This window comes from Rana temporaria, chromosome 8, assembly GCF_905171775.1.
Source record: "Rana temporaria chromosome 8, aRanTem1.1, whole genome shotgun sequence".
In the NCBI taxonomy this organism is placed as follows: Eukaryota; Metazoa; Chordata; class Amphibia; order Anura; family Ranidae; genus Rana; species Rana temporaria.
This window is the reverse complement of record NC_053496.1, coordinates 60,842,934-60,865,314: the sequence shown is the minus strand read 5'-3', so window position 1 is coordinate 60,865,314 and position 22,381 is coordinate 60,842,934. Positions and strand designations below refer to the sequence as shown.

The window sequence follows — 22,381 nt, the reverse complement described above, 5'->3', positions numbered from 1 at the left end:
ACTGGGTAAGGGGGGGGGGTGTATTTTTTTCCCATTATCCGTGCCCTTTTCTCATGATCATGTGCTGGTCGGAGGGGAGGGAATATTTCTTCTGTTTCGGGTGCATGCCCATTCAGCTCCGCTCACACACTTTTTTTTTTTTGTTTAATAGTGCAAAAAATAAAAACCGCAGAGGTGATCAAATACAACCAAAATAAAGCCCAATAATGAGAAAATAAATTGCCTCCATTTTTTTGGGGTACAACGTCGCACGACTGCGCAATTGTCAGTTAAAGCGAGGCAGATTCGCAAAAAATGGCCTAGGAAAATCTTCTGGTCTGTAAGTGGTTAAATGTGTGTGCGATCAGGCAGACCCTTGTGCTACATAGTTGGAGGTTTTTGAATAAGAAAATTGAATAATGTATAGCCAGCTTTAATCCCAAATTTTGGGTTGTCACCAGAACAGAACTAGCGTAGAAATGTTCCTAGTTCTGGTGACAACCAGGTATTTCTTAGCTTGTCTCTCACTTCCTGCTATGGCTATAGGATAGTAAGGGAAGAAAAATCTCCCCAATGGGACACTCTGGCAAAAAAAATAAAAAAATAGTTATAACCTTTCCCTTACTCTAGCCAAAAAAAGTTTTGCCTGCAGTTCTGCTTTAACGTATGTCTGAAGAAATACAACATAACATACAGTCCAAACAGCAATACATTATTATGATCATGTTAGCTGAGATGCCCCACTCAATATGGCCGCCCCAGACTGACACTGCTTCCTCCAATCACCGTGACTTCCTGTGCCGGCACGGCCCAATCAGAACCGGTCTCTTTGTTAGCTTTAAACTGCAGCCCCTAGCTTCCGTCCAATGGGCGATGGTGCCTGGACAGAGGTAGGCGTGGCCTTGTCTGCCTAGCTCAGTGGAAGTACAAGTTAGGTGGCCTCGGTCGCCTGTGCACAGCTGTAGGGGCTGTGCTTGCTGTTGTTGTAGCTGCACGTACAGGAAGGACCGGGGGACAAGGGATCGTCACAGGAACATGTCCCTCCTGCTGTCCCAAGCTGTCCCCAGCAGCACGTCAGGCAGTATGGAGTCCCAGGTAAGGAGAGCAGAGACGGGCACATTCCTGTACTAGTGTCACTGTGTCCCCAGCCTGCCTGTGATGGAGTCCCCTGTGTCCAGACATGTCTTCTTCTCCTCTGCCCTGTGGGGGGGAAATGGTGATAAACAAGCTCTGTGTGTATCCTCTCCCTTTCCATTAGGTGTCATGGTTATTCTGTATTGATCCAGCCATACACCATACAACCTGATTGTACATTCACCAACAACTTTCTATTGCTAACTAATATGATCCTCCAAAAATATGTTACATTTGTTTTGTGCTTGTATTGTATGCTTAGATCTTAGGAAGATCATACAATCAGATTGTATAGGCTGACCATATACTGGTAAATATTTATAAGCAAATCAATCAGTTTGGGCAAAACCTAAATGACATAATGTGTGACATTGGGGACACTGAGCTCGGGGGTTGGGCTATATATTTATTATTCAGCACTTTGCTGTTATTCTACGAGTACACCCGTCGTTCTAACCTGGAGGAACCCTTGTAATAACGCTCTGGAGACCCCTTCTAATAATTCTTCTACTTCGATATAAATTACTTTTATACTTTGATTATAACAATATAGTAAAGATGAAGGAATGTGGAGCACTTAAAGCGGGGGTTCACCCAAAACATTACATTCAGCCGAGTTGTCAGAATGACAATCGGCTGTTTTTTTTTATTTTATCCCCGTACATACCGTATTTTCACCGCCATTCTCCTGTCACCATTTTTCTCTTGGTGTCAGGAAACTTGTCAGAAGCGATACTTCCTGATAGCATAGGAATGAAGCAGCAGATAGAAATGACACTTAGTGCTCTGAATAAGGACAAGTAAACACTATAGAAGGATATGCTTTGTTCAGATTTCATGTCTGAGGTTTACAATCACTTTAAAGCAGGGGTTCACCCCCCAAAAAAATGTTTTTTTAACATTACATTCAGCCGAGTTGTCAGAATGACAATCGGCTGTTGTTTTTTTTTTTTCTTTTCCCGTACATACCGTATTTTCACCGCCGCTTCCGGGTATGTCTTCTGCGGGACTGGGCATTCCTAACTGATTGACAGGTTTCCGACCGTCACATACTTCGCGTCACGAGTTGCCGAAAGAAGCCGGACTGCGAGTCGGCTCTATACGGCGCCTGCGCACGATGTTTGGCTTCTTTCAGCAACTCGTGACGTGCTGTATGCGACGGTCGGAAATCTGTCAATCAGTTAGGAATGCCCAGACCCGCAGAAGACATACCCGGAAGCGGCGGTGAAAATACAGTATGTATGGGGATAAAAAAAAAAAAAAACAGCCGATTTGTCAGAATGACAATGTTAACTTTTTTTTTTTTTTTTTTTTGGGTGAACCCCCGCTTTAAAGTGATTGTAAACCTCAGACATGAAATCTGAACAAAGCATATCCTTCTATAGTGTTTACTTGTCCTTATTCAGAGCACTAAGTGTCATTTCTATCTGCTGCTTCATTCCTATGCTATCAGGAAGTATCACTTCTGACAAGTTTCCTGACACCAAGAGAAAAATGGTGACAGGAGAATGATGTCCAGTTGATTGACAGCCTCGGGAGGCGGGGGTGTGTCCCTTCCCTCCAATCAGCTCTCCCCACTGAGCTCTGTAGGGAGTGACTTCAGTTCTCCGCCCCCTTTTGTCTGACAGCTCAGATATGCCTTAAATATTCAGCACTTTGAACAGATGTAGAGAGTAGATGACTGCAGATAGACCCCCCCCCCCCCCCCCCCTGCTGGTGGTTGGTGGGGAGATGGGCCACCACTCCTAGCAACCACTTGCTGATACCCTAGATTAGGGGTGTCAAACTCTATTTCATGGTGGGCCGCATCAGCATTATGATTTCCCTCAAAAGGGCCGGTTGTATCTGTAATATTAGATGTCCAGCGCATTTCCTCCCCTTTACATTAGATGTCAAGAGCCCCCCAACATCAGAAGTTGAGTCCCCCACTCTCCCTTACATCACAGTGCACCCCCCTTTCCTTATGCTGCTGCTGGGAAGAAGCTGGATGCATTGCTTAAAAGCAGAAAGTAAGGGTCTGGAGGAGGACCAAAGGAGGGCCGGCGATCTCCTGCAGCAGCAGGAGAAATGCGAGGGCCACATGAAATGGCCTGGAGGGCCGCATTCGGCCTGCCGTCCTTGTTTTGACACCTATGCCCTAGCTGGTCGTTGTGGGGAGGAGCCCCCCCCCCTGCTGGTAGTGGGTGAGGAGAAAAGCTAAAAAAAAGCTGCTAGGAGCATTTAGAAGCAGTTAGGAGCATTCAGACTTTTTTATCTGCTGGCAAAGACACTCCAGGAAACTACAAAAAATTTTTTTTTTCTGCTCCTAGAAGCTGAAACTCAAAAAAATGCTAATAGCCTAAAGTAATATTCATGGACACATATGATAACGCTGTTAAAGTGGTTATTTCCTAAATGTCTTCCTTTTACCAATGCTCCACTTGCCTCATCCTCCGATTTTTTTTTTTTTTTTTTTGCTTTTAAATGTCCTTATTTCTTCTAAGAAATCCTCAATTCCTGTTCTTCTGTCTGTAACTCCACACAGTAATGCAAGGCTTTCTCCCTGGTGTGGAGTGTCATGCTCGCCCCCTCCCTTGGACTACATGAGAGTCAGGACGCCCACTAACACAAAGCTCCTTTCTCTATCTGCAACGTAGAGAGCGTCCTGACTCTCCTGTTGTCCAAGGGAGGGCGGCGAGCACGACACTCCACACCAGGGAGAAAGCCTCACATTACTGTGTGTAGTTACAGACAGAAGAACAGGAAGTGAGGATTTCTCAGAAGAAATAAGGACATTTAAAAGCGAAATGGAAGGATGAGGTAAGTGAAGGAGGACTGCACTAAGGTAAAGGAAGCTATTTAGGAAAAAAAAATTGTACCTTTACAGCCCCTTTTAAGCTTCTAGGAGCATGGAGCCTGAAAAATGCTGAGGAAACACGGCTGTTCAGTGTTTTAAAGTGCAAGTTCACCTTTTCAGAAAATGTGAATGCCGTAATTTTATTATAGTTCATATTTTTTATAGTTATTGTATTATAATTTATGATTTTGTGTTTCAAACTTTATCATACCCGGGATGTCTACTAGAATCCTGACATAATCATACCGCCAGGGTGGTTAATACACATTAAAGCGGAGCTCTCGCAAAAGGGGAAGTTTTGCCTTAAGAAATCCTCCCCATGTCGTGTGTGTGTGTGTGTGTGTGTGTGTGTGTGTGTGTGTGTGTGTGTGTGTGTGTGTGTGTATATATATATATATATATATATATATATATATATATATATATATATATATATATATATATATATATATATATATATATATATATATATATATATATATATATATATATATATGTATGTATGTGTGTATATATATATATGTGGGTTACGTAGTTTTGACAGGTACCCGCTCCTGCTCAGATTGCCTAGATCACAGGTGTCAAACACAAGGCCCGCGGGCCGAATCTGTTCCTCCAGGCCATTTCATGTCACCCTCATACCTCTCCTGCAGCTGTAGGAGAAAATCAGCCCTCCTCTGGTCCTCTTCCAGACCCCTACAAGGGGGTGCACTGTGATGTGAGGGAGAGTGGGGGACTCAACTTCTGATGGTGGGGTGGCTCTTGACACCTAATATAAGGGGAGGGGATGCACTGGACATCTAATCTTACAGATACAACCGTCCCTTTTGAGGGCAATCATAATGCTGATGCGGCCCACCATGAAATTGAGTTTGACACTCCTGATCTAGATGATCGAACAGAAGTTCTTCTCTCCCCCTTCCTCCTCAGTCTTCTGATTGGGACACGTCGCAGGTCCTAGAAGACTGCGGGACCATTCACAAAGCATGGTGTGGCTCGAGAGTGTGCAATGGGCAGCCAAGCTGAAAGCAGCATAGCGGCCTGCCCACAGTTGGGATGCTGGTGCCAGGAACATGAAGGCTAGTGAAGAATTGGCCCGGGTGAGGACGGTACTGGATCCCTTGGCAGATGTGTCCTTTTATTAAAAGTGAGCAGCTACAGGATTTGTAGCTGCTGACTTTTTTTATTTATTTTTTCTAGAGTGAACCTCGTCTTTAAGGTGTGACATAACCTGCACTACCTACTACCTGCACCACAGTAGACTGGCTGGGTGTGAATGAAATCCACAATTGCATCTATGTCCCTAGCACCACAGGTTCTCTTTTAAAGGTTGCTACAGTCCAGAGCAAAAGATAGTGGGTAGTGATGTCCAGCAGCAATGGGACCGCTTTTACATGGGTGCCCTCTCTTTAGTCAGATCCTAGGATCCGAATGGAAACCAATGCTACATATGTGACAACTGTGTCATTCCAATCTATGATGGAATCTCCTATGGGTGGTCACCTGTAAGTGGGCGTGCTTCTGTCAACATCTGTCCACATCCATTCAGGTCGGTAAAAGCGGACCTGGACATGACTCTTATTTTTTTTTTTCTGTTCGGTCCAACAAACAAATTGAACCGAATGTGGGCAACTGTTCAGAATTTTTTTTTTTTTTTTTCTCCCCACTGACTACTATTATCACGTGGTAATTTGATTGGGGGACAGAGGGGGGCGTGAAATACTAGGCAGACCTTGTATTTTTTTTAATAATGGGTCTACTGTCTTCTGGCTGGTCACGTGTCACCTCTTTTCGTCTAGTGTCGGTGGTGATTGGTCCTGAATGCTGCAGAGGATGCCACTCGTAGTGGCATTTTATGTAGTATTGATGACACACACCCAGGAGGTGTGTCCTTGACAGCCTGGCCATCATTCAAGCTGAAGGGTGTCAGGCAACAAGACATGGACAGCGGCAGAAAGAAGATATCTGCGGAGGTTATCGCATACTGTATGCCTTGCAGTACTCTGTTCTAATCCTGGCCAGAACACTTTCTGCATGGAGTTTGCATGTTCTACCTCTGCTTGTGTGGAGATGGGAGGTGTTCTTTGGTCCTGTTTTAGAAGAGGGGCTCTACACCTCCATAGATGCAGTACATTGAGTGACAAAGTCTACTACTGGCAGAATCACTAGGTGATAAATAGGGTTGTCCGGATACCAATACTAATATCGGGACCAGGACTGATACCGAGAATTTGGGCGAGTACACACTAGTACGTGTGTTTTTTATTATTATTATTATTAATAATAATAATAATTTATTATTAATATTAATACATTTTTATATATATATATATATATATATATATATATATATATATATATATATATATATATATATATATATATATATATATATTTTTTTTTTTTGGGGGGGTAACCCTGCTGCACTGCGACACAACTGCATTCATTAGATGCGGTTGTGGCGCAGTACCATTTATTTAAATGGGTTGTTCTACTGCCTGGAAGAAAACAACAGATTGTTTATAAATTGCAGTGCCACGCCGGTCTATACAGATGTCTGTTGGTAATGTTGCTTATGGCTGGTAAAAACGTGGTTTAACAGCCTGTGTGTTTTTATTTTATTTTTTTACTATCTCCACCACAAATTTTAAACCAAATTTTTGTCAGTGACAAATAATGACTTTAGATGAACTTTGTTGCGTTGGAAAAAAAAAAAAAAAAATTATATATATATATATATAATATATATTATAATTTGCACAGCAACCCTTCCCCCATGGCAATGTTTTGGTGTGAAGAGGGCAACTGGAGAACAATTGTGTGCTTATCAGCACAGCACAACTGAACTGGAGAGAATGAGCCCTTCTTCCAATAGTGCTTCACTTCTCAAATCTGTTCATTGCTCTTTTTTCCCCTAAAATAGCGTCTCATTTTCATAATGTAATATAATTTGGAGGTCACATCGCAGTCATTGGCGAACGCAAATATCTTGCATCAGCCAGTTCTGGAACTTTGAGATATGACTTGTTTGATTTCTAATAATGTGGCAAGGTTTGTCGGTGACGCTTTAATTCCGTATTACATAATGTTCAGTCCTTGGTGCGTGCTGAGGGCGCCATGATTGCAGTTCCATCACTTTTTTTACACGCTTGTTGTTGATGTTTTAGCAAATGAAATTACTGATTTGCAGTACTTGGAATTCTTACCGCCTCAGTTAATTCCTGTTAAATGTCTTGGAACATTTTCACTTTGGTTAGTAATTGAAGATGAGCAAATTGGGTGACAAGTTGGAGAAATCGACCAAATTTGACAAATCTCAATATAACACAACTTTTCATTGTATCCGACTATGGGGGTGATTTACTAAAGCTAAGGAGTGGAAAATCAGGGCTCCCTTCCGCATTGAAACCAATCAGCTTCAAACCTCAGCTTGTTTAAAGGGTCACTAAAGGAAAAAAATTTTTTAGCTGAAATTACTGTTTACAGGGCAAAGAGACATAATAGTTAACTTATTCCTTTTAAAAATGATTAAAAATAGATAAAAAAACAATCGTATAATGTGCCTTCAGTGTAGTTTCGTTTTTGCTGTTGTTTGCTGGTTCTCTGATGTACAGAGAGCCACTAGAGGGCAGTCAGCCAATAGAGAGCAGTGATACTTTGTCTAAAACTCCTCAGCACCAATCCAGTTTCGTTTTACACACAGTAATCACACCTCCTTGATTAGTCACCACCGTGGGAAATCTCCCAGTACTGTGGTTATCAGGAAACAGGCAACCAGGAAGTGTCCAGAACAGAGAGGATTTACAGCAACATGAAAGCAAAAACGAACAATGAGGACATGAAACCAGGACTGCAGTAAGGTAAAGGAAGCTATTTAGCTAAAAAAAAAAATTCCTTTAGTGACTCTTTAACCGCTTCAGCCCCGGACCATTTTGGTGGTCAAAGACCAGGCCGCTTTTTGCGATTCGGCACTGCGTCGCTTTAACTGACAATTGCGCGGTCGTGCAACGTGGCTCCCAAACAAAATTGACGTCCTTTATTTCTCACAAATAGAGCTTTCTTTTGGTGGTATTTGATCACCTCTGCGGTTTTTATTTTTTGCGCTATAAACAAAAAAGAAATCGTTAATTTTGAAAAAAAATGCAATATTTTTTTGCTATAATAAATATCCCCAAAATATATATAAAAAAAATGTTTCCACAGTTTAGGCCGATACGTATTCTTCTGCATATTTTTGGTAAAAAAAAATCGCAATAAGCGCTTTATTGATTGGTTTGTGGAAAAGTTATAGCTGCTACAAAATAGGGGACTGTTTTATGGCATTTTTATAAATATATATATACATTTTTTTTTTTTTTTTTTTTTTTTTTTTTTATCGTGACTGCGACATTATGGTGGACACTTTTGGGCCATTGTCATTTTTACAGCGAGCAGTGCTATAAAAATGCACTGATTAGTGTAAAAATTACACTAAAGGGGTTAGCCACTAGGTGGCGCTGCAGGGGTTAAGTGTTTCCTAGGGAGTGATTCTTACTGTTAGGGGGCGTGGCTACATGTGACACGTCACTGATGACCGTTCCCGATCACAGGGAACGGTCATCAGTGACAGTGTCACTAGGCAGAACAGGGGAATGCCTTGTTTACAAAGGCATTCCCCTGTTCTGCCCTAGCTGACCGCAATCGCGGGCCTCCCGGGAACGTCGAGTTCCCGGGACCAGCGGCTGCACTCGCGCGGCTGGCACCCACTGGGCGACAGATTTAAAGGGACGTACCTGTACGCCAATCTGCCTGCCCGTGCCATTCTGTCGACGTATATGGGCGTGTGCCGGTCGGCAAGCGGTTAATTTAAGTTTTGGAAATAAAACGTGGAAGCTGATTGATTTCTGTGCAGAAGTGAGCCTGATTTTTGCACTCTCTGGCTTTTAGTAAATGAACTCCTATGACCCTGGCTTCACTATATCTGATACAAGTACTCAATTGTCAGTCTGGTCTTTTGCCATACATGCTGGTTTCAGATCGGTGTTTCTCAACTACAGTCCTCAAGGTGCCTCAACAGGTCATGTTTTCAGGATTTCCCTCAGAGGAAACCGCTGTGGTAAATACTAAGGCAGTGAAACTGATCAAATTTCCTGTGCAAAATAATGGAAGGCCTGGAAACATGACCTGTTGGGGCGCCTTGAGGACTGGAGTTGAGAAATGCTGCACTAGGCAATGAAACCAGCATTTCACCTTTGTGGAAAATCGGCATTATCTGCTCCCATATTTGAATCCACACTGGCAGGTAGAGGGGTACAGAGAGAGATGGAAAACGGACAGCACCTTCTACATCCATACAGGTCTCTGGCTGTCCCGTTATCATGCACGTTTATATGCATTTTAATGTGCAATCAATACATACTTTGTATGTGTGTCTCTATTTTACTTTGTTTTTAAATCGATGTGAGCTATAAACTCTCCGCCTGACGTCACGTCCCGTTCTGTTCAAGAGAATCGCTCTAATAGTAGCGACAAGTTGCTCCGACTTAGAAAAAGGTTCTTGTACGACTTTGAGGGAGACTCGGGGCGACTTGCATTGACTTCAATACAGAAGTAATTTTGCAAGTCGCCTCGATCGCCTTGCCAAGTCACCCCCCAAAGCCGCGCCGCCCCTGTGTGAACCAGCTCTAAAGCGGAGTTCCGCCAAAAAATAAATTAAAAGTCAGCAGCTACAAATACTGCAGCTGCTGACTTTTAATATATGGACACTTACCTGTACAGGGCGCCCGCAATGTCGGCACCCGAAGCCGATCTGTCTCTCGGGTGCTGCCGCCGATATCTTCGGTAAGGGAATCAGGAAGTGAAGCCTTGAGGCTTCACTTCTTGGTTCCCTACTGCGCACATGTGCGAGTCACGCTGCGTGATCTGAATGGTCCCTCCTGTCTTCTTGGACCTGTGTGTCTCCCAGAAGACAGCAGGGGGGGACGGAGAAGGTGCCGGATGTGGCGGCGGCGTAGGTTGCCGCGGTGACCTATGACCCCCCCCCCCCCCGAAAAAGTGCCAAATGTGACACCGGAGGGGGGGGGGTTCCGAAAAGCAATTTTTAGGTTGGACTCCGCTTTAATAAATCGTAATCTTGTTTTTCATTCGAACCGGGCCATATAGAAAGTAATGTAATGCATGATTTCATTAAGAAGATTAGAAGAAAAAATGTTTTGCAGAAATCTATTTTCACTCTTAGAGGATTATCTTATTTTACAGTGGCTTGGTGTTTTCGCTGTCTAAACAAATCTATTAGGGAGGCCTAAAGAGACTTATTACCTTGTGCGCAAATAACAAAGGATGTGGCGGAAGGTCCCTATGCGCAGAAAATAATTAACTGCGCTACTTAAAGTAATCCAGTCCATCCAAAACTGGGTGCTTTACATTGAAATATGATGGGGCAAAAGCACTTGAAGTTATGTGAAAATCTTAACTTTACATCCAAAAGTCAAGTTTTGAGTGAGAGACTCGGACACAAATTTACAGTAAAACCTTGGTTTGAGAGTAACTTGGTTTGAGAGCGTTTTGCAAGACAAGCAAAATGTTTTAATACATTTTGCCTTGATATACAAGCGATGTCTTGCTATAAGAGTAGCGTCATGTCCCAACTGAGTATAAAAAAGAAGAGAGGAGCCTCTAAGTGTAGCAATATGGTTACATTTAATGAAGGTACAACATTTGGCAACTTATTGCTACACTTAGAGGTGCCTCTCTCTTCTCTTTTATTCCTTGTAAAAAAGAAATGCTTTGATATACAAGTGCTTTGGATTACAAGCATGTTTCTGGAACAAATTATGCTCGCAAACCAAGGTTTTACTGTATTTATTTTCTCCTTGTTCGAAGCATTTTATTGAACTTTTTGGGTACAATGCAAAAAAGGGGGAAGTAAGACCCCTGCATAATAATATAGTAACAACATATTACATATTTCTCTTCTGAGAGTGTCTTTTACTTATTGTATTTGCTGCCCCAGCTATTCTGTCCCTTACCTCCCTACATAACATTTTATGTAGTAGATCAGGGGTAGGCAACCCCAAAGAGGGTGGAGATCGACCTGAACGACATGGGAGAAGTCAAAGATCACGGGCACAGTATCTCCTCCTCGCATCGGTTTTAAACCTTGAATTGCTGTACTACCGTGTCGCAATTATGGATTTAAATCAGGAGGTGTGGAGGCAATATATCGCCTTCTCTCCACCTGTCGAACACATTCAGATCGATTTACCTGCACCTTCCTAATCCGTGGTGATCTTCTCTCTTCTCCCCCTCGCGTTGCCGCCTGGGGAATGGGGCGCACTGTTTTCTGGGACCTGTGTGTCCCCCAGAAGTCAGCCACCCATTCACAAAGCGCTGCGCGTCTCCCTTAGCGAGGATGGCGGCGCCGGCAGACGATCCGGAGGACGGATCAGCCTCGGGCGGCCGACATCGCGGGCACCCTGGACAGGTAAGTGTGATTATTAAATGTCAGCAACTACAGTGTGGGTTTTTTTTTTTTTTTTTTACACAACTGGACCTTCACTTTAAATTCGATTTTTCAATTTGTGGTATTTTTCTAGAATGCAATGGAAAACCATTATCCAATGTGAATTTATTTTTGGGTTTCTGTTTTGTTGTCCTAGTCTAGTGTAGGGTTAAGATAAGCTAAATGGGATGGGGAAATGGGATTGTATATTGACAGTCTTCATTTATTTGCCTGGGAGTGAAGATAAGGCAACATTGATTGATGTCCTTTCTTTGTTTCGGGTGGGATGATGTGAAAGGCCATTGTAAGGAAAAAAAAGGCTTGTTGTAGACCTAGGTCATGGTAAAGACTGGGAAATGTATTGGAAATGGCAGGAGCCAAGAGATGTGGGGGATGTGTAGGAAATCGCCGAGCATGGAGGGATTTGTGGAATGGGCAATTCATTGTGTTTGTGGGTAGTAATTGACAAATCTGAGATGTAAGGATGTAAAGTTGGGTATCTGCATAATGTATTGGTGAAGATATACAAGGATTTTCATATATATTTTTTTACAAACGTTAGACCATGGGTCTTCAAACTACGGCCCTCCAGTTGTTCAGGAACTACAATTCCCATCATGCCTAGTCATGTCTGTGAATGTCAGTGTGTTGCAATGCCTCATGGGATGTCTAGTTCTACAACAGCTGGAGGGCTGTAGTTTGAGGATCCCTGTCTTAGACAAATACCTATGTGTTTGGTACTGATCACATGACTCTGAAAAGAGGCAGCACTAATGGTAGCCTTGCATTACCCAGGCTCTAGATCTGGGGTAGGCAACCTCGGCCCTCCAGCTGTTTTGAAACTACAAGTCCCATGAGACATTGCAAGACCCTAACAATAAGGCATGATGGGATTTGTAGTTTCACCACAGCTGGAGGGCCGAGGATGCCTACCCCTGATTTAGAGCATGTTGCTCCAACATTTCATATTCCTAATATGTTGTTAAAAAGTATCCTCTCCCCACCCCGCACAGCTCTTCACTGGGAAGATCGGTGTACTGCTTTCTCCTTGCCTCCTGCTGACGCACACCGCCCCCTCTGCAGTCACCATCTCTATTCTCAGCTGCATAAGGGCCTTAGAGAGATAAAGGTCATGTGATCACTTATAGAAAAAGGGGAACATTTTTTATTTTTTTTATTATATATATATATATATATATATATATATATATATATATATATATATATATATATATATATATATATAATTAGTGGCAGAAAGTCAGGTAAATCTGTGGGTGTTGTCACAGTCGGGACATACATTTCTGCCTTGTTAGACAATACACCAATCATTATTAGGCGTCGGCTGCCAGAAATAGCCAGGAAGGCTAAGGGCCGTTGGAAGAATCCAGCTGTTCAGAGTGAGGCAATTAAAGGCCTCTATAAAGTAATTGGCTGCAACTTCCTGAGTCTGTGTGAGTAGGAGAGCAGTGCCAGAAAGCCTTGTGTGAAGGTGAGAAGAGGATTGATTTTTCTGTGTGAACAAAATCAAAAGACTATTGTTTTGTGCTGTATGACCAGCACTGTCTACCCAGCAGTAGGCTGTGTTAGACTTCATAGATAGGTTCCTGTGTGGAAGGTAGATGCCCAGAGTGGCTAGGATTTATTTTATGTTTGATTTTGTTTATGCTGTTTGAATGCTTGCACTTGTTTTCCAGCAAGATGGAAAAATAAACCAGAAACTTTGTTTTCAACCATCTTCGACTGCCTTTCTGTATAAATTCAGTGTGTGGTGAACCCATCCAAGGGGTCACACACCCCGCTACCGAGCAAACCCCTATATATATCTATATCTATATCTCTATATATATATCTCTATATATCTCTCTATATCTCTATATATCCATCTCCAGGTACAAATGTTTTTTTTTTTTCTTTTTCTTTTGCATTTCTATTTTAAAACATATTGGGTTGTTTTGCAAGGTAGGAGCGCAGATCTACTTAAACATAATTCAGTCTGTATGCTACACTAATAAGTCAAAATGCCTACTCCCTAATTTAAAGTTGCTTGTTCCAGGTCAGTGATTCAGAAAGTATTAGGTGGAGACTACTGGGCATTAGCATTCCCAGGATATCTACTATGACAGGTTCTATATTCCTCTCCAGTAAAGGACAGGTTTGTTTATACAACCTCCCCCCCCCCCCCCCATATTCTGCATGCCTTGGCTGGATGAGAAATTCTGTCTTGGGAGTCAAGAGGTTCCAAGTACTGCCAGATGTGGAGGAGTGACTGTGCTTATCTAATCTATATGTCCCTCTATCGTGCTTCAAAGGTCTTCTGGATAGTGTGGTGACATCAGGATCGGTAGAAGAGGTTTCCCTGGACTGATTGGAGCTCATGTCAGTGCTGTTCAATGCAGTAATACTCTGAGCCCCAGCTGGTGTGATGACTCCTCCCCATAGGATGGGTCCATAATGGCCTAATCTCCCAAGAAGTGGGTGAAATGATGCAGGCCATCATTCTTCCTGGAGGAAAGGTGACATCTAGTGGTGGAGAGGGGATTGCAGCAGGTTTATTTTCTTTCGCTGTACTGTTTATTTTTACCTGAGGTTCTGCTTTCAGAGTTCACACTATACATCGCATGTGAATTGCACAGGAACCCCACCACATTCCTATGTAATTCAGTGCTGTGCAATTTGAGCCCATTCATTTTTAAATGAATCGCGTCAAAGTGCAGGCATTTTTTTTCTTTACTTTGGAGCTACACCACAACCGGATGGCATGGTCATTTTGTAGCATGCGATCTGCGTTTGTAGTCCTTTTTGGGGTGTCGTTGACTTTGTTAGTACCCTGCAGCAGATCGCAAGCGATTGCAATGCGGTGCAGGATCACTGCCTATGTGTGAACCTAGTCTAAATGCATTTTACGCCCCTACACACAATAAGATTGGAAGAACATTATTGTATGAATGATCGCCCAATTAGCTGATCGTTTTAGTATAGTACTTTTCAGGTGACAAAACCTGAAGCGGGCTAGATTTTTTTTATTTTATTTTTTTATTTATCATAAGTGAACACAAGGTCTGCTTTTTGTTTAATGTTTTCATCTGAAAGAGCAAGACTACGCATGCTTCGAAATGAATACATTCTAAAAAAAATTCAACACATTGCATCACTTTGGAAGTTCTATTCTGTCGTACGAGAATTTGTGTAACCTCTTCATTTTCAATATGAGACTCGCATCGACAAAAAAACGAAAACTGAAAGATTATTCATCCATTAATCTCATTGTGTGTGCCAGGCTTTAGATTCTGAGTTTATATCGGGGATATGCAATTAGCGGACCTCCTGCTGTTGCAGAACTACAAGTCCCATGAGGCATAGCAAGACTCTGACAGCCACAAGTATGACACCCAGAGGCATGATGGGACTTGTAGTTGCACAACAGCTGGAGGGCCGCAGGTTAAGCACTCATGCCTTAACCCCTTGCCAACCACTGCATGACTATATACGTTGGCAGAATGGCACGACTGGGCAGATCTGTCTGTCTATCTATCTATCTATCTATCTATCTATCTATCTATCTATCTATCTATCTATCTCTCCAACGCCTTTAAAGGAACACTAAAGGTTCGTTTTTTATTAGATCAATTGATTGCTGTAAGCTAGAGCATTTAAATATCACTTACCTCGTTTTTCATTTTGACCTCCAAAATACAGTAATCCAGGTTTGAAAATGCCATTTCCTGTTACTCCTCTTCTTGCTTTCCACCAGCATCTGAGCCGTTTTGCATGGTGGAAAGCAGAATGTGCTCCCCCCTCCCTATGACTACAGCCCTGCGTGAAGATGCTCTCTTATCCCTCACAGGCATGGAGGCTAAGCCTAATGGGAACTGTAGTTCCCATTAGGCCGTGATGTAGCAAGAATGAATGCGCACCGCAAACCAGGAAGTCAGTGAGAATGATTCAGGAGTGACGGAGGTGAATAAAACAGCTCGATTTCAACAGGTATCAAACTAGTTATAATGCAAAACATTACTTTTTACTTTATCAGCTACTGTCAGACTTTAATTTAAGAGGAAAATATTTTTGTCTTTACAACCCCTTTAAGGCCCGGGGTTGTGGGCGCGTGCACGCCGCCCGCCACTAGCTCTGTAAGTCTGACTATGAGTCCCGCAGACTCCATGTCCGCCGGGAGTCCTGCGATCGTCTCACGGAGAGGAAGAACGGGGAAAAGCATTTCTCCGTTCTGCCTAGTGACAGGACACTGATCACAGCTGCATACTAGCACATTATTCCTTTGCCTTGCAGATAATAATAATAAAAACCTGCAGCTGTTAACAACTGCTTTAACGTCATTTGTTTTGCTGTAAGGGTCATTTAAATTATGTTTTTGGTCCCATTGGGGTGGTTCCTCTCACCTTCTATCCAGGCAACAACCTCCTTATGTGCTTATTTATGATTCCCCCCCCCCCCTTTCTCTTTCCCTTATCGGCTGAATTTTTTTAGATGAAGTGAATGTCCCAATGTACTGAAGATGGATGTGTGGTGTGAAAGGGGTTTTGTCTTGTAAGACAGGATGCATCTCGGGAAGAGATATCAGGCTGGCCTGACTCTTTTCTGGGCTCTTCATTGTCCTCCTTTTGTGGGGAACCAGGGAGCTGCCTATGATTAGAAACTTCTGATCTGGAAAGGGAAATCTCCACCAAAGCCATCAGACAGGGAACAAAAAAATAACTTCTGGGTTTCTAAACATTCCCTCCTCTTCAAAGGAGAAGGGAAAGTTTTGACTTTGTCTGTACTTTGAAATCTGCAACTTTGACAGGTTTAATTTTGGGAAGGTGAGGCATGGGATGCCTGTCTGTCAGCCCTGGCACTCGCCCGAAGGGCTCAACTCTCCGAGACAAATTTCTTGGCTGGTGTACGATCCTGGGGGATGATCGGCTCTGCATTAATAAACTCTCATCATTTACTCAAGTCTATCCACACTGTCTGGAACTGGATCTGTCTTTAGCAATTTCCTTTACTTGAAGGAACATTCCACCTTTAAAAAAAAATAAAAAATAAAATGATAAATTCAATTAATAATGGGTACATTATTATTATTATTATTATTATTATTATTATTATTATTATTATTATTATTATTATTTTGCATTTACATTACAACTGCAGTCAGTGGATTGTTGGTGCAATGCTGTGGCTCCTGTAGACTCTTCCTCCGGTATCCGGCTGTACCTTTTTGTAACGACATTCAGTTAGTGGTTGTAAACCCTCAGGTAGAACTTTCACCTGCAGGCAGGGCCAATCCAAATGCATGTGAAAGCTGCAGGCCCCGTCAAGGCTCTCTGTATACTGCAGTCCTAACTACCCTGTTTCCCCAAAAATAAGACCTACCCTGAAAATAAGACCTAGTGCTATTTTCCAGGAGGGCTGCAATATAAGCCCTAGTTAAAAATGCTTGTAAAATCCTATAATCCACTATATTACAGTAGTTTATAATATACAATGTGTGTTTCTGTAATATAATTGCGGGGAAGAGAGCTGCGGCAGGTAACGGAAGTGCAGAGCGGCGCTATAACAAATGTATTTGGCACAATTATATTACAGAAACACACACATAATACTGTAATAGAGGGGATTATTGGATTGTACAAGCATTTTAACTCGGTTCACACTGGGGATTCCTGACAGGCAGGGAGAGAGAGGGGGGAGAGAAGACAGCACATTACATAGTAAGACCTACCCCAAAAATAAGCCCTACTGTGTCTTTTGTTGGCATAATTAATATAAGACCCAGGCTTATTTTCGGGGAAACACGGTATAACATTACATTTTTAGGGCCCTTTCAGACGTGCGGACCATATGTCCGCTTTTTCATCCATCCGTTTGCGGATGAAAAAGGGACCTACATCGGTCCCTATGTGATTGCGGGTGTCAGCGGATAAACATACGCTGACACCCGTAATCACCCGCCTCCGCAAAGATCCGATTTTTCAGATGGAAGAATGTCATATTTTTTTCTTCCGTCATCGGATCGGGTGAACACGGACAGACGGTCCGTGTTTATCCGATTTCCCCCCCCCCCCCCCCCATAGGGGAGAGCGGAGAAAGACAGGGCGGTCCCTGTACAGTGTGCGGGGACCGCCCTGTCAGCCGCCGGCTCAGCGGGGATATACGGAGCAATCCCCGCTGAGCTTACCGACACACGGAGGCGGATCATTACTGATCCGCCCCGTGTGAAAGGGCCCTAAGTCTCCTCAGTAGGAGCACATGACTGCTGATGGATTTTTTTTTTTTTTTTTTAAATCAGCTGATGTCTCCCGACATTCAGCCCGTGTGTACGGAGCTTTAGGTTTTGAACATAATGGGGTAGATTCAGTAAGCAATTACGCCTGCGTATCCATAGATACGCAGCGTAATTGCTAAGTAGCGCCGGCGTATCAACTTTCTGTATTCAGAAAGCTCGATACGCCGACTGTAGCCTAAGATATGACTGGCATAAGGCTCTTATGCCGTCGTATCTTAGGCTGCATTCTGCCGCTGGCCGCTAGGTGGCGTTCCCGTAGTTGTCAGCGTAGAGTATGCAAATTGCTTACTCATGCTGATTCACAAACGTACGCGCGCCCGGCGGTCGTGTTTTACATCGTTTGCGTTCGTCGATTTTGGCGTAAGGCTGCTCCTGCTATTAGGAGGCGCAGCCAATGGTAAGTATAGACATCGTTCCCGCGTTGCGATTTTCAAAATTTACGTTTGCGTAAGTGGATCGTGAATGGCGCTGGACGCCATTTACGTTCACGTCAAAGAAAATGACGTCCTTGCGACGTCATTTACCGCAATGCACGTCGGGAAATTTTCCCGACGGAGCATGTGCAGTACGTTCGGCACGGGAACGCGCCTAATTTAAATGATCCACGCCCCCTACGGGATCATTTAAATTACGCGCGCTTACGCCGGCCCCTTTTACGAAACGCCGCCGCAAATTACGGAGCAAATTCTTCGTGAATTAGCGTAGCTCCAGTAATTTACGGAGGCGTAGCGTAAAAACGGTACGCTGCGCCGCCGTAGCAGTGCGCGCACCTAGCTGAATCTACCCCACAGTTATTATTATTATTTTTTTACATGTAATTATGAGCAGGGGAACTCCTCTTCCCCGCACAATGACATATTTAAATGTTGCGCTGTTTGTAGAGACCATTTGTAACTATGAAGATGGTTTACACTGCAGAGTGAAAGGTCTGCTGTTTGTTTTGTGGGGTTTGTCCTTGCGTCTCTGATAATTGAATTGATTTACTGCTTTTTCTTTGTTTCTGGTTCCTGTTTTTCAAATCCTGTATGCAGTACTTGGCACAATCATAAATTTTTATATTTTTACAATGAATTGGTCACATATAAATCGGTGTGGTAGAGCAGACAAAAGCGATGTGGACGTTCTGTTTACGCTCTAAATCCATGAGTCTTCAAACTACGGCCCTCCAGTTGTTCAGGAACTACAATTCCCATCATGCCTAGTCATGATTGTGAATGTCAGTGTGTTACAATGCCTCATGGGATGTGTAGTTCTACAACAGCTGAAGGGCCGTAGTTTGAGGATCCCTGCTCTAAATTCATGCTGCCATTGCTTAGTATTACTTTGGTGCGACTTCAGCATGACTTGCATTGAATTCTGTCAAAGAAGTCGTATGCAAGCCGCGATGAAGTCGCGCAGGGATGACGGATTCAAAGTCGCGGCAGTGTGAACAAGGGCTTATTATTGAAATGTAACCCTCAGAGATATGAACACAGCATGCCCCTCTATTGTTTATACATGTCTTAAAACGGATCACTAAAGCCTAGTAAACGCGGCTAGTTTTTTATTTATTTTTCGTTCAGCCCAGTGGGCTGAATGGGGGGAAAAAATGTAACCGCTCAGGTCATTCGCTGTACTAACAGTCTGATGTTAGTATAGCGATCTCCCCTGCTGTGCTATTGTGTTTTTGACGGGGGCAAAGGAGGAGGGTGGGGAGGGCAGATAAGCCGAGCTTTAGGTGGATCTACACTTTAAAGTGGTTGTAAAGCCAACCACACAACTTGCACCTACAGGTAAGCCTAGATTAGGGCTTACCTATAGGTGCAAAAAAATATCTCCTAAAAAAAAAAAAAAGATATTTTCACAAACATGGGTACCGATGTCTACGGCGCAGGAGCACTGAGCATGCCGTTTTTGTGAATGGTAAATTCAGGGTTAATGCCGAATTTTTGCGCATGCGCGGGAGTGACGGGGATCGCCGCTCCGGCCAATCGCATCACTGGAGCGGCGATGACGGGAAGAAGATCGTCAGACATTGCGCGAAGGACACGGAGGAGAACTTCGGGGGCTTCGATCTTAGGCAAGTCGATCATAATGAGCTAGTATGCTATGCATACTAACGAATTATGACTTTCTCTTGCAGGGTTTAAAAAAATATATATATATATTTAATGAGGCTTTACTTCCTCTTTAATTTATGTAAGGGTCTACAGAATGATTTAAACCCTAATTGATTGAACAGGGAAGAGTATGCCCAGGAATGATGCCCATGAAGTCTTCGTATTGTACATTCATCCCTGGGTGCATACTGCCCTCAGCTCAGGTTCACACTGGGCTGCAGGAATGAAGCCGTGCGAGTTCAGCTGAACGAGCACGATTTCGCTCCCGCTTGTCAGTCCCGATTTTCGGCCGCGATTAGACATCTGTGTAGTTTCTGCACAGATGTCAATGTAAATTGGGGGGCGAAATCGCAAAAAAATAATACAGAAACGACTTTTTGAAATGCGGCGTCGCACCGATTAGGACGGTGCCATTGCCGGCAAATGACTCCGATTTGACATGTCGAATCGCACCAGTGTGAACCAGGGCTAAACATTCGTATCGCTAGGTGCACTATCCAGCCACAGCAGCTGTCAGTCTGTCGCTGAGTATTATAGGCTGCTGTTGGTGGGCTGAACATCACCTGTGCCCTCTGCCTGCAGTTTACACCAGAGCTCCATGAATCAGGGCTAAATGCCCAGTGTGCATGGGACTTTAAAGAGGAAGTAAGCCCTCTTGTAAAAAAAAAAAAAAGACCAAAGGCATAATGAGCTAGTACGCATAGCATACTAGCTCATGATAAATTACTTACCTGAGATCGAAGCCCCCACAGCGGCCCTCGTTCACCTCCTCCTCCATGATACCTGGAGTGACTTACTGGTGTGTAGAGAGAAGCGGAGAAATTAATTTTAAATCTATACAGCGGTGATCGGTGCTTGTAACTTCCCCACGCACTGATCACCGCCGACAGTACAAGTATCGGGTGACGCATCTGGAGCATTTGCCCGAGCACAAGTACTCGGGCAAATGCTTGGTATTGGTACCGATACTAGTATCAGTATCGGGACAACCCTATTCTCAACCCTGTCCTCAAGTACCCCCAACAGGCCATGTTTTGGAAATTTTCTCTTGGATAAAATAGCTGTCCAAAATACCAAGCCATTGATTCTGACTCCTGATTTAAAGCACCTGTGCAAGATAAATGAAAACCTGCAAACCTGGCATGTTTGGGGTACCTGAGGACAGAACCCTGCATTCACTATATCTGGTCTCCGACAGTACACAGGACATGGAAATGCAATTATTTTAGTAAATATAAACTGCTAAATATGTCTTGTGATTTCTATCAGTGTCTGGTTAAAACTTGGAGGCGTTTTCATTCTCCCATGATTGTCCTATGAGGCTGCATGAACCCTGACCCTCTGTCTGGACAGTGCTGATTGGCCCTGTGCTGATCACATTCACTCTCCCAATACACACCATGTTGAGCATGTGCAACTTGTCCCCAAGGCTCTGTTCTATCAGCAGATTGGGGACAATGCAGAGGGTTAAAGCGGATGTGCCACTAAAAAAATATATTAAAAGCCACTAGCTACAAATACTGCAGCTGCTGACTTTTAATATTAGGACACTTACCTGTCCTGGAGTCCAGCGCCGTCCGCAGCAGATGACGAGCGATCGCTCGTCACCCTGCTGCTCCCCCCGCCATCCTCAGTGAGGGAACCAGGAAGTGAAGCGCTCGGCTTCACTGCCCGGTTCCCTACAGGGCATACGCGAGTCGCGCTGCGCCCGCTGATTGGCTCCCGCTGTGTGCTGGGAGCCGAGTGTTCCCAGCATACAACGGGGGACGGACGGGATGCCAGGAAAAAACCCGTCTTTTGCCCGTGTTGTGTGGCCGGAAGTGGGTGCAAATACCTGTCTGTAGACAGGTATCTGCACCCCCCTCCCCCTGAAAGGTGTCAAATGTGACACCGGAGGGGGGAGGGTGCCGATCAGCGCGACTTCACTTTAGGGTGGAGAACCGCTTTAACCTCTTAAGTTCCACAGTGAGTATAACAAGCATGCTTTACTGCAGTGGTCTCCAAACTGCGGCCCGAGGGCCGGATGCGGCCCTTTACTTGCCTTTATCCGGCCCTTGGAGCACTATCCCTCCCACTGATGCAAGACACTATTCTGCTATCTGACACCAACAATGGAGCACCATTTCTCCCACCAACACCATTAATGGGGCATTATTCCTCCCTATGATACCAACGATGGGGCACTATTCCTTCCCCTAATACCAGATGTTTAGTCCCACTGATGCCAGGAAAATTTTCAACCCTGCATGCCAAAGTTCGGCCCTCCAAGAGTCTGAAGGACAATAAACCGGCCCTTGGTTTAGAATGTTTGGAGACCCCTGCTTTACTGCATATACAGACTGATTTTACTGTTGTGGCTTTAGTAATGGTTTTAATTTTAGAACTAAAGGCAAAACAGTTTTTGTTTTGTTTGTTTTACGGTATGCCGGTCTTACATTTTTTATCCCCGTACTCACTGTGCTATCGATGATTGAAGAATCCGGGGAATGGGCGTTCCTATGGTGAGAGAAGGTGATTGACGGCCGGCCCTGGCACGTCACGCTTCTCCGGAAATAGCCGAAATA

General features: G+C 43.8%; 1 protein-coding gene across 1 annotated transcript in view; it reads left to right on the top strand.

The window, feature by feature from the left end:
- The first annotated feature begins 882 nt into the window (after nt 1-882).
- The window catches only part of WBP1L (WW domain binding protein 1 like), an 88,051-nt gene continuing 66,552 nt past the window's right edge, over nt 883-22,381 (top strand). The window contains exon 1 of the mRNA XM_040361881.1: nt 883-1,074. Within this exon, the coding sequence (XP_040217815.1) occupies nt 1,015-1,074 (60 nt within the window). The 5' untranslated portion in view covers nt 883-1,014. The remainder of the gene's footprint in view (nt 1,075-22,381) is intronic.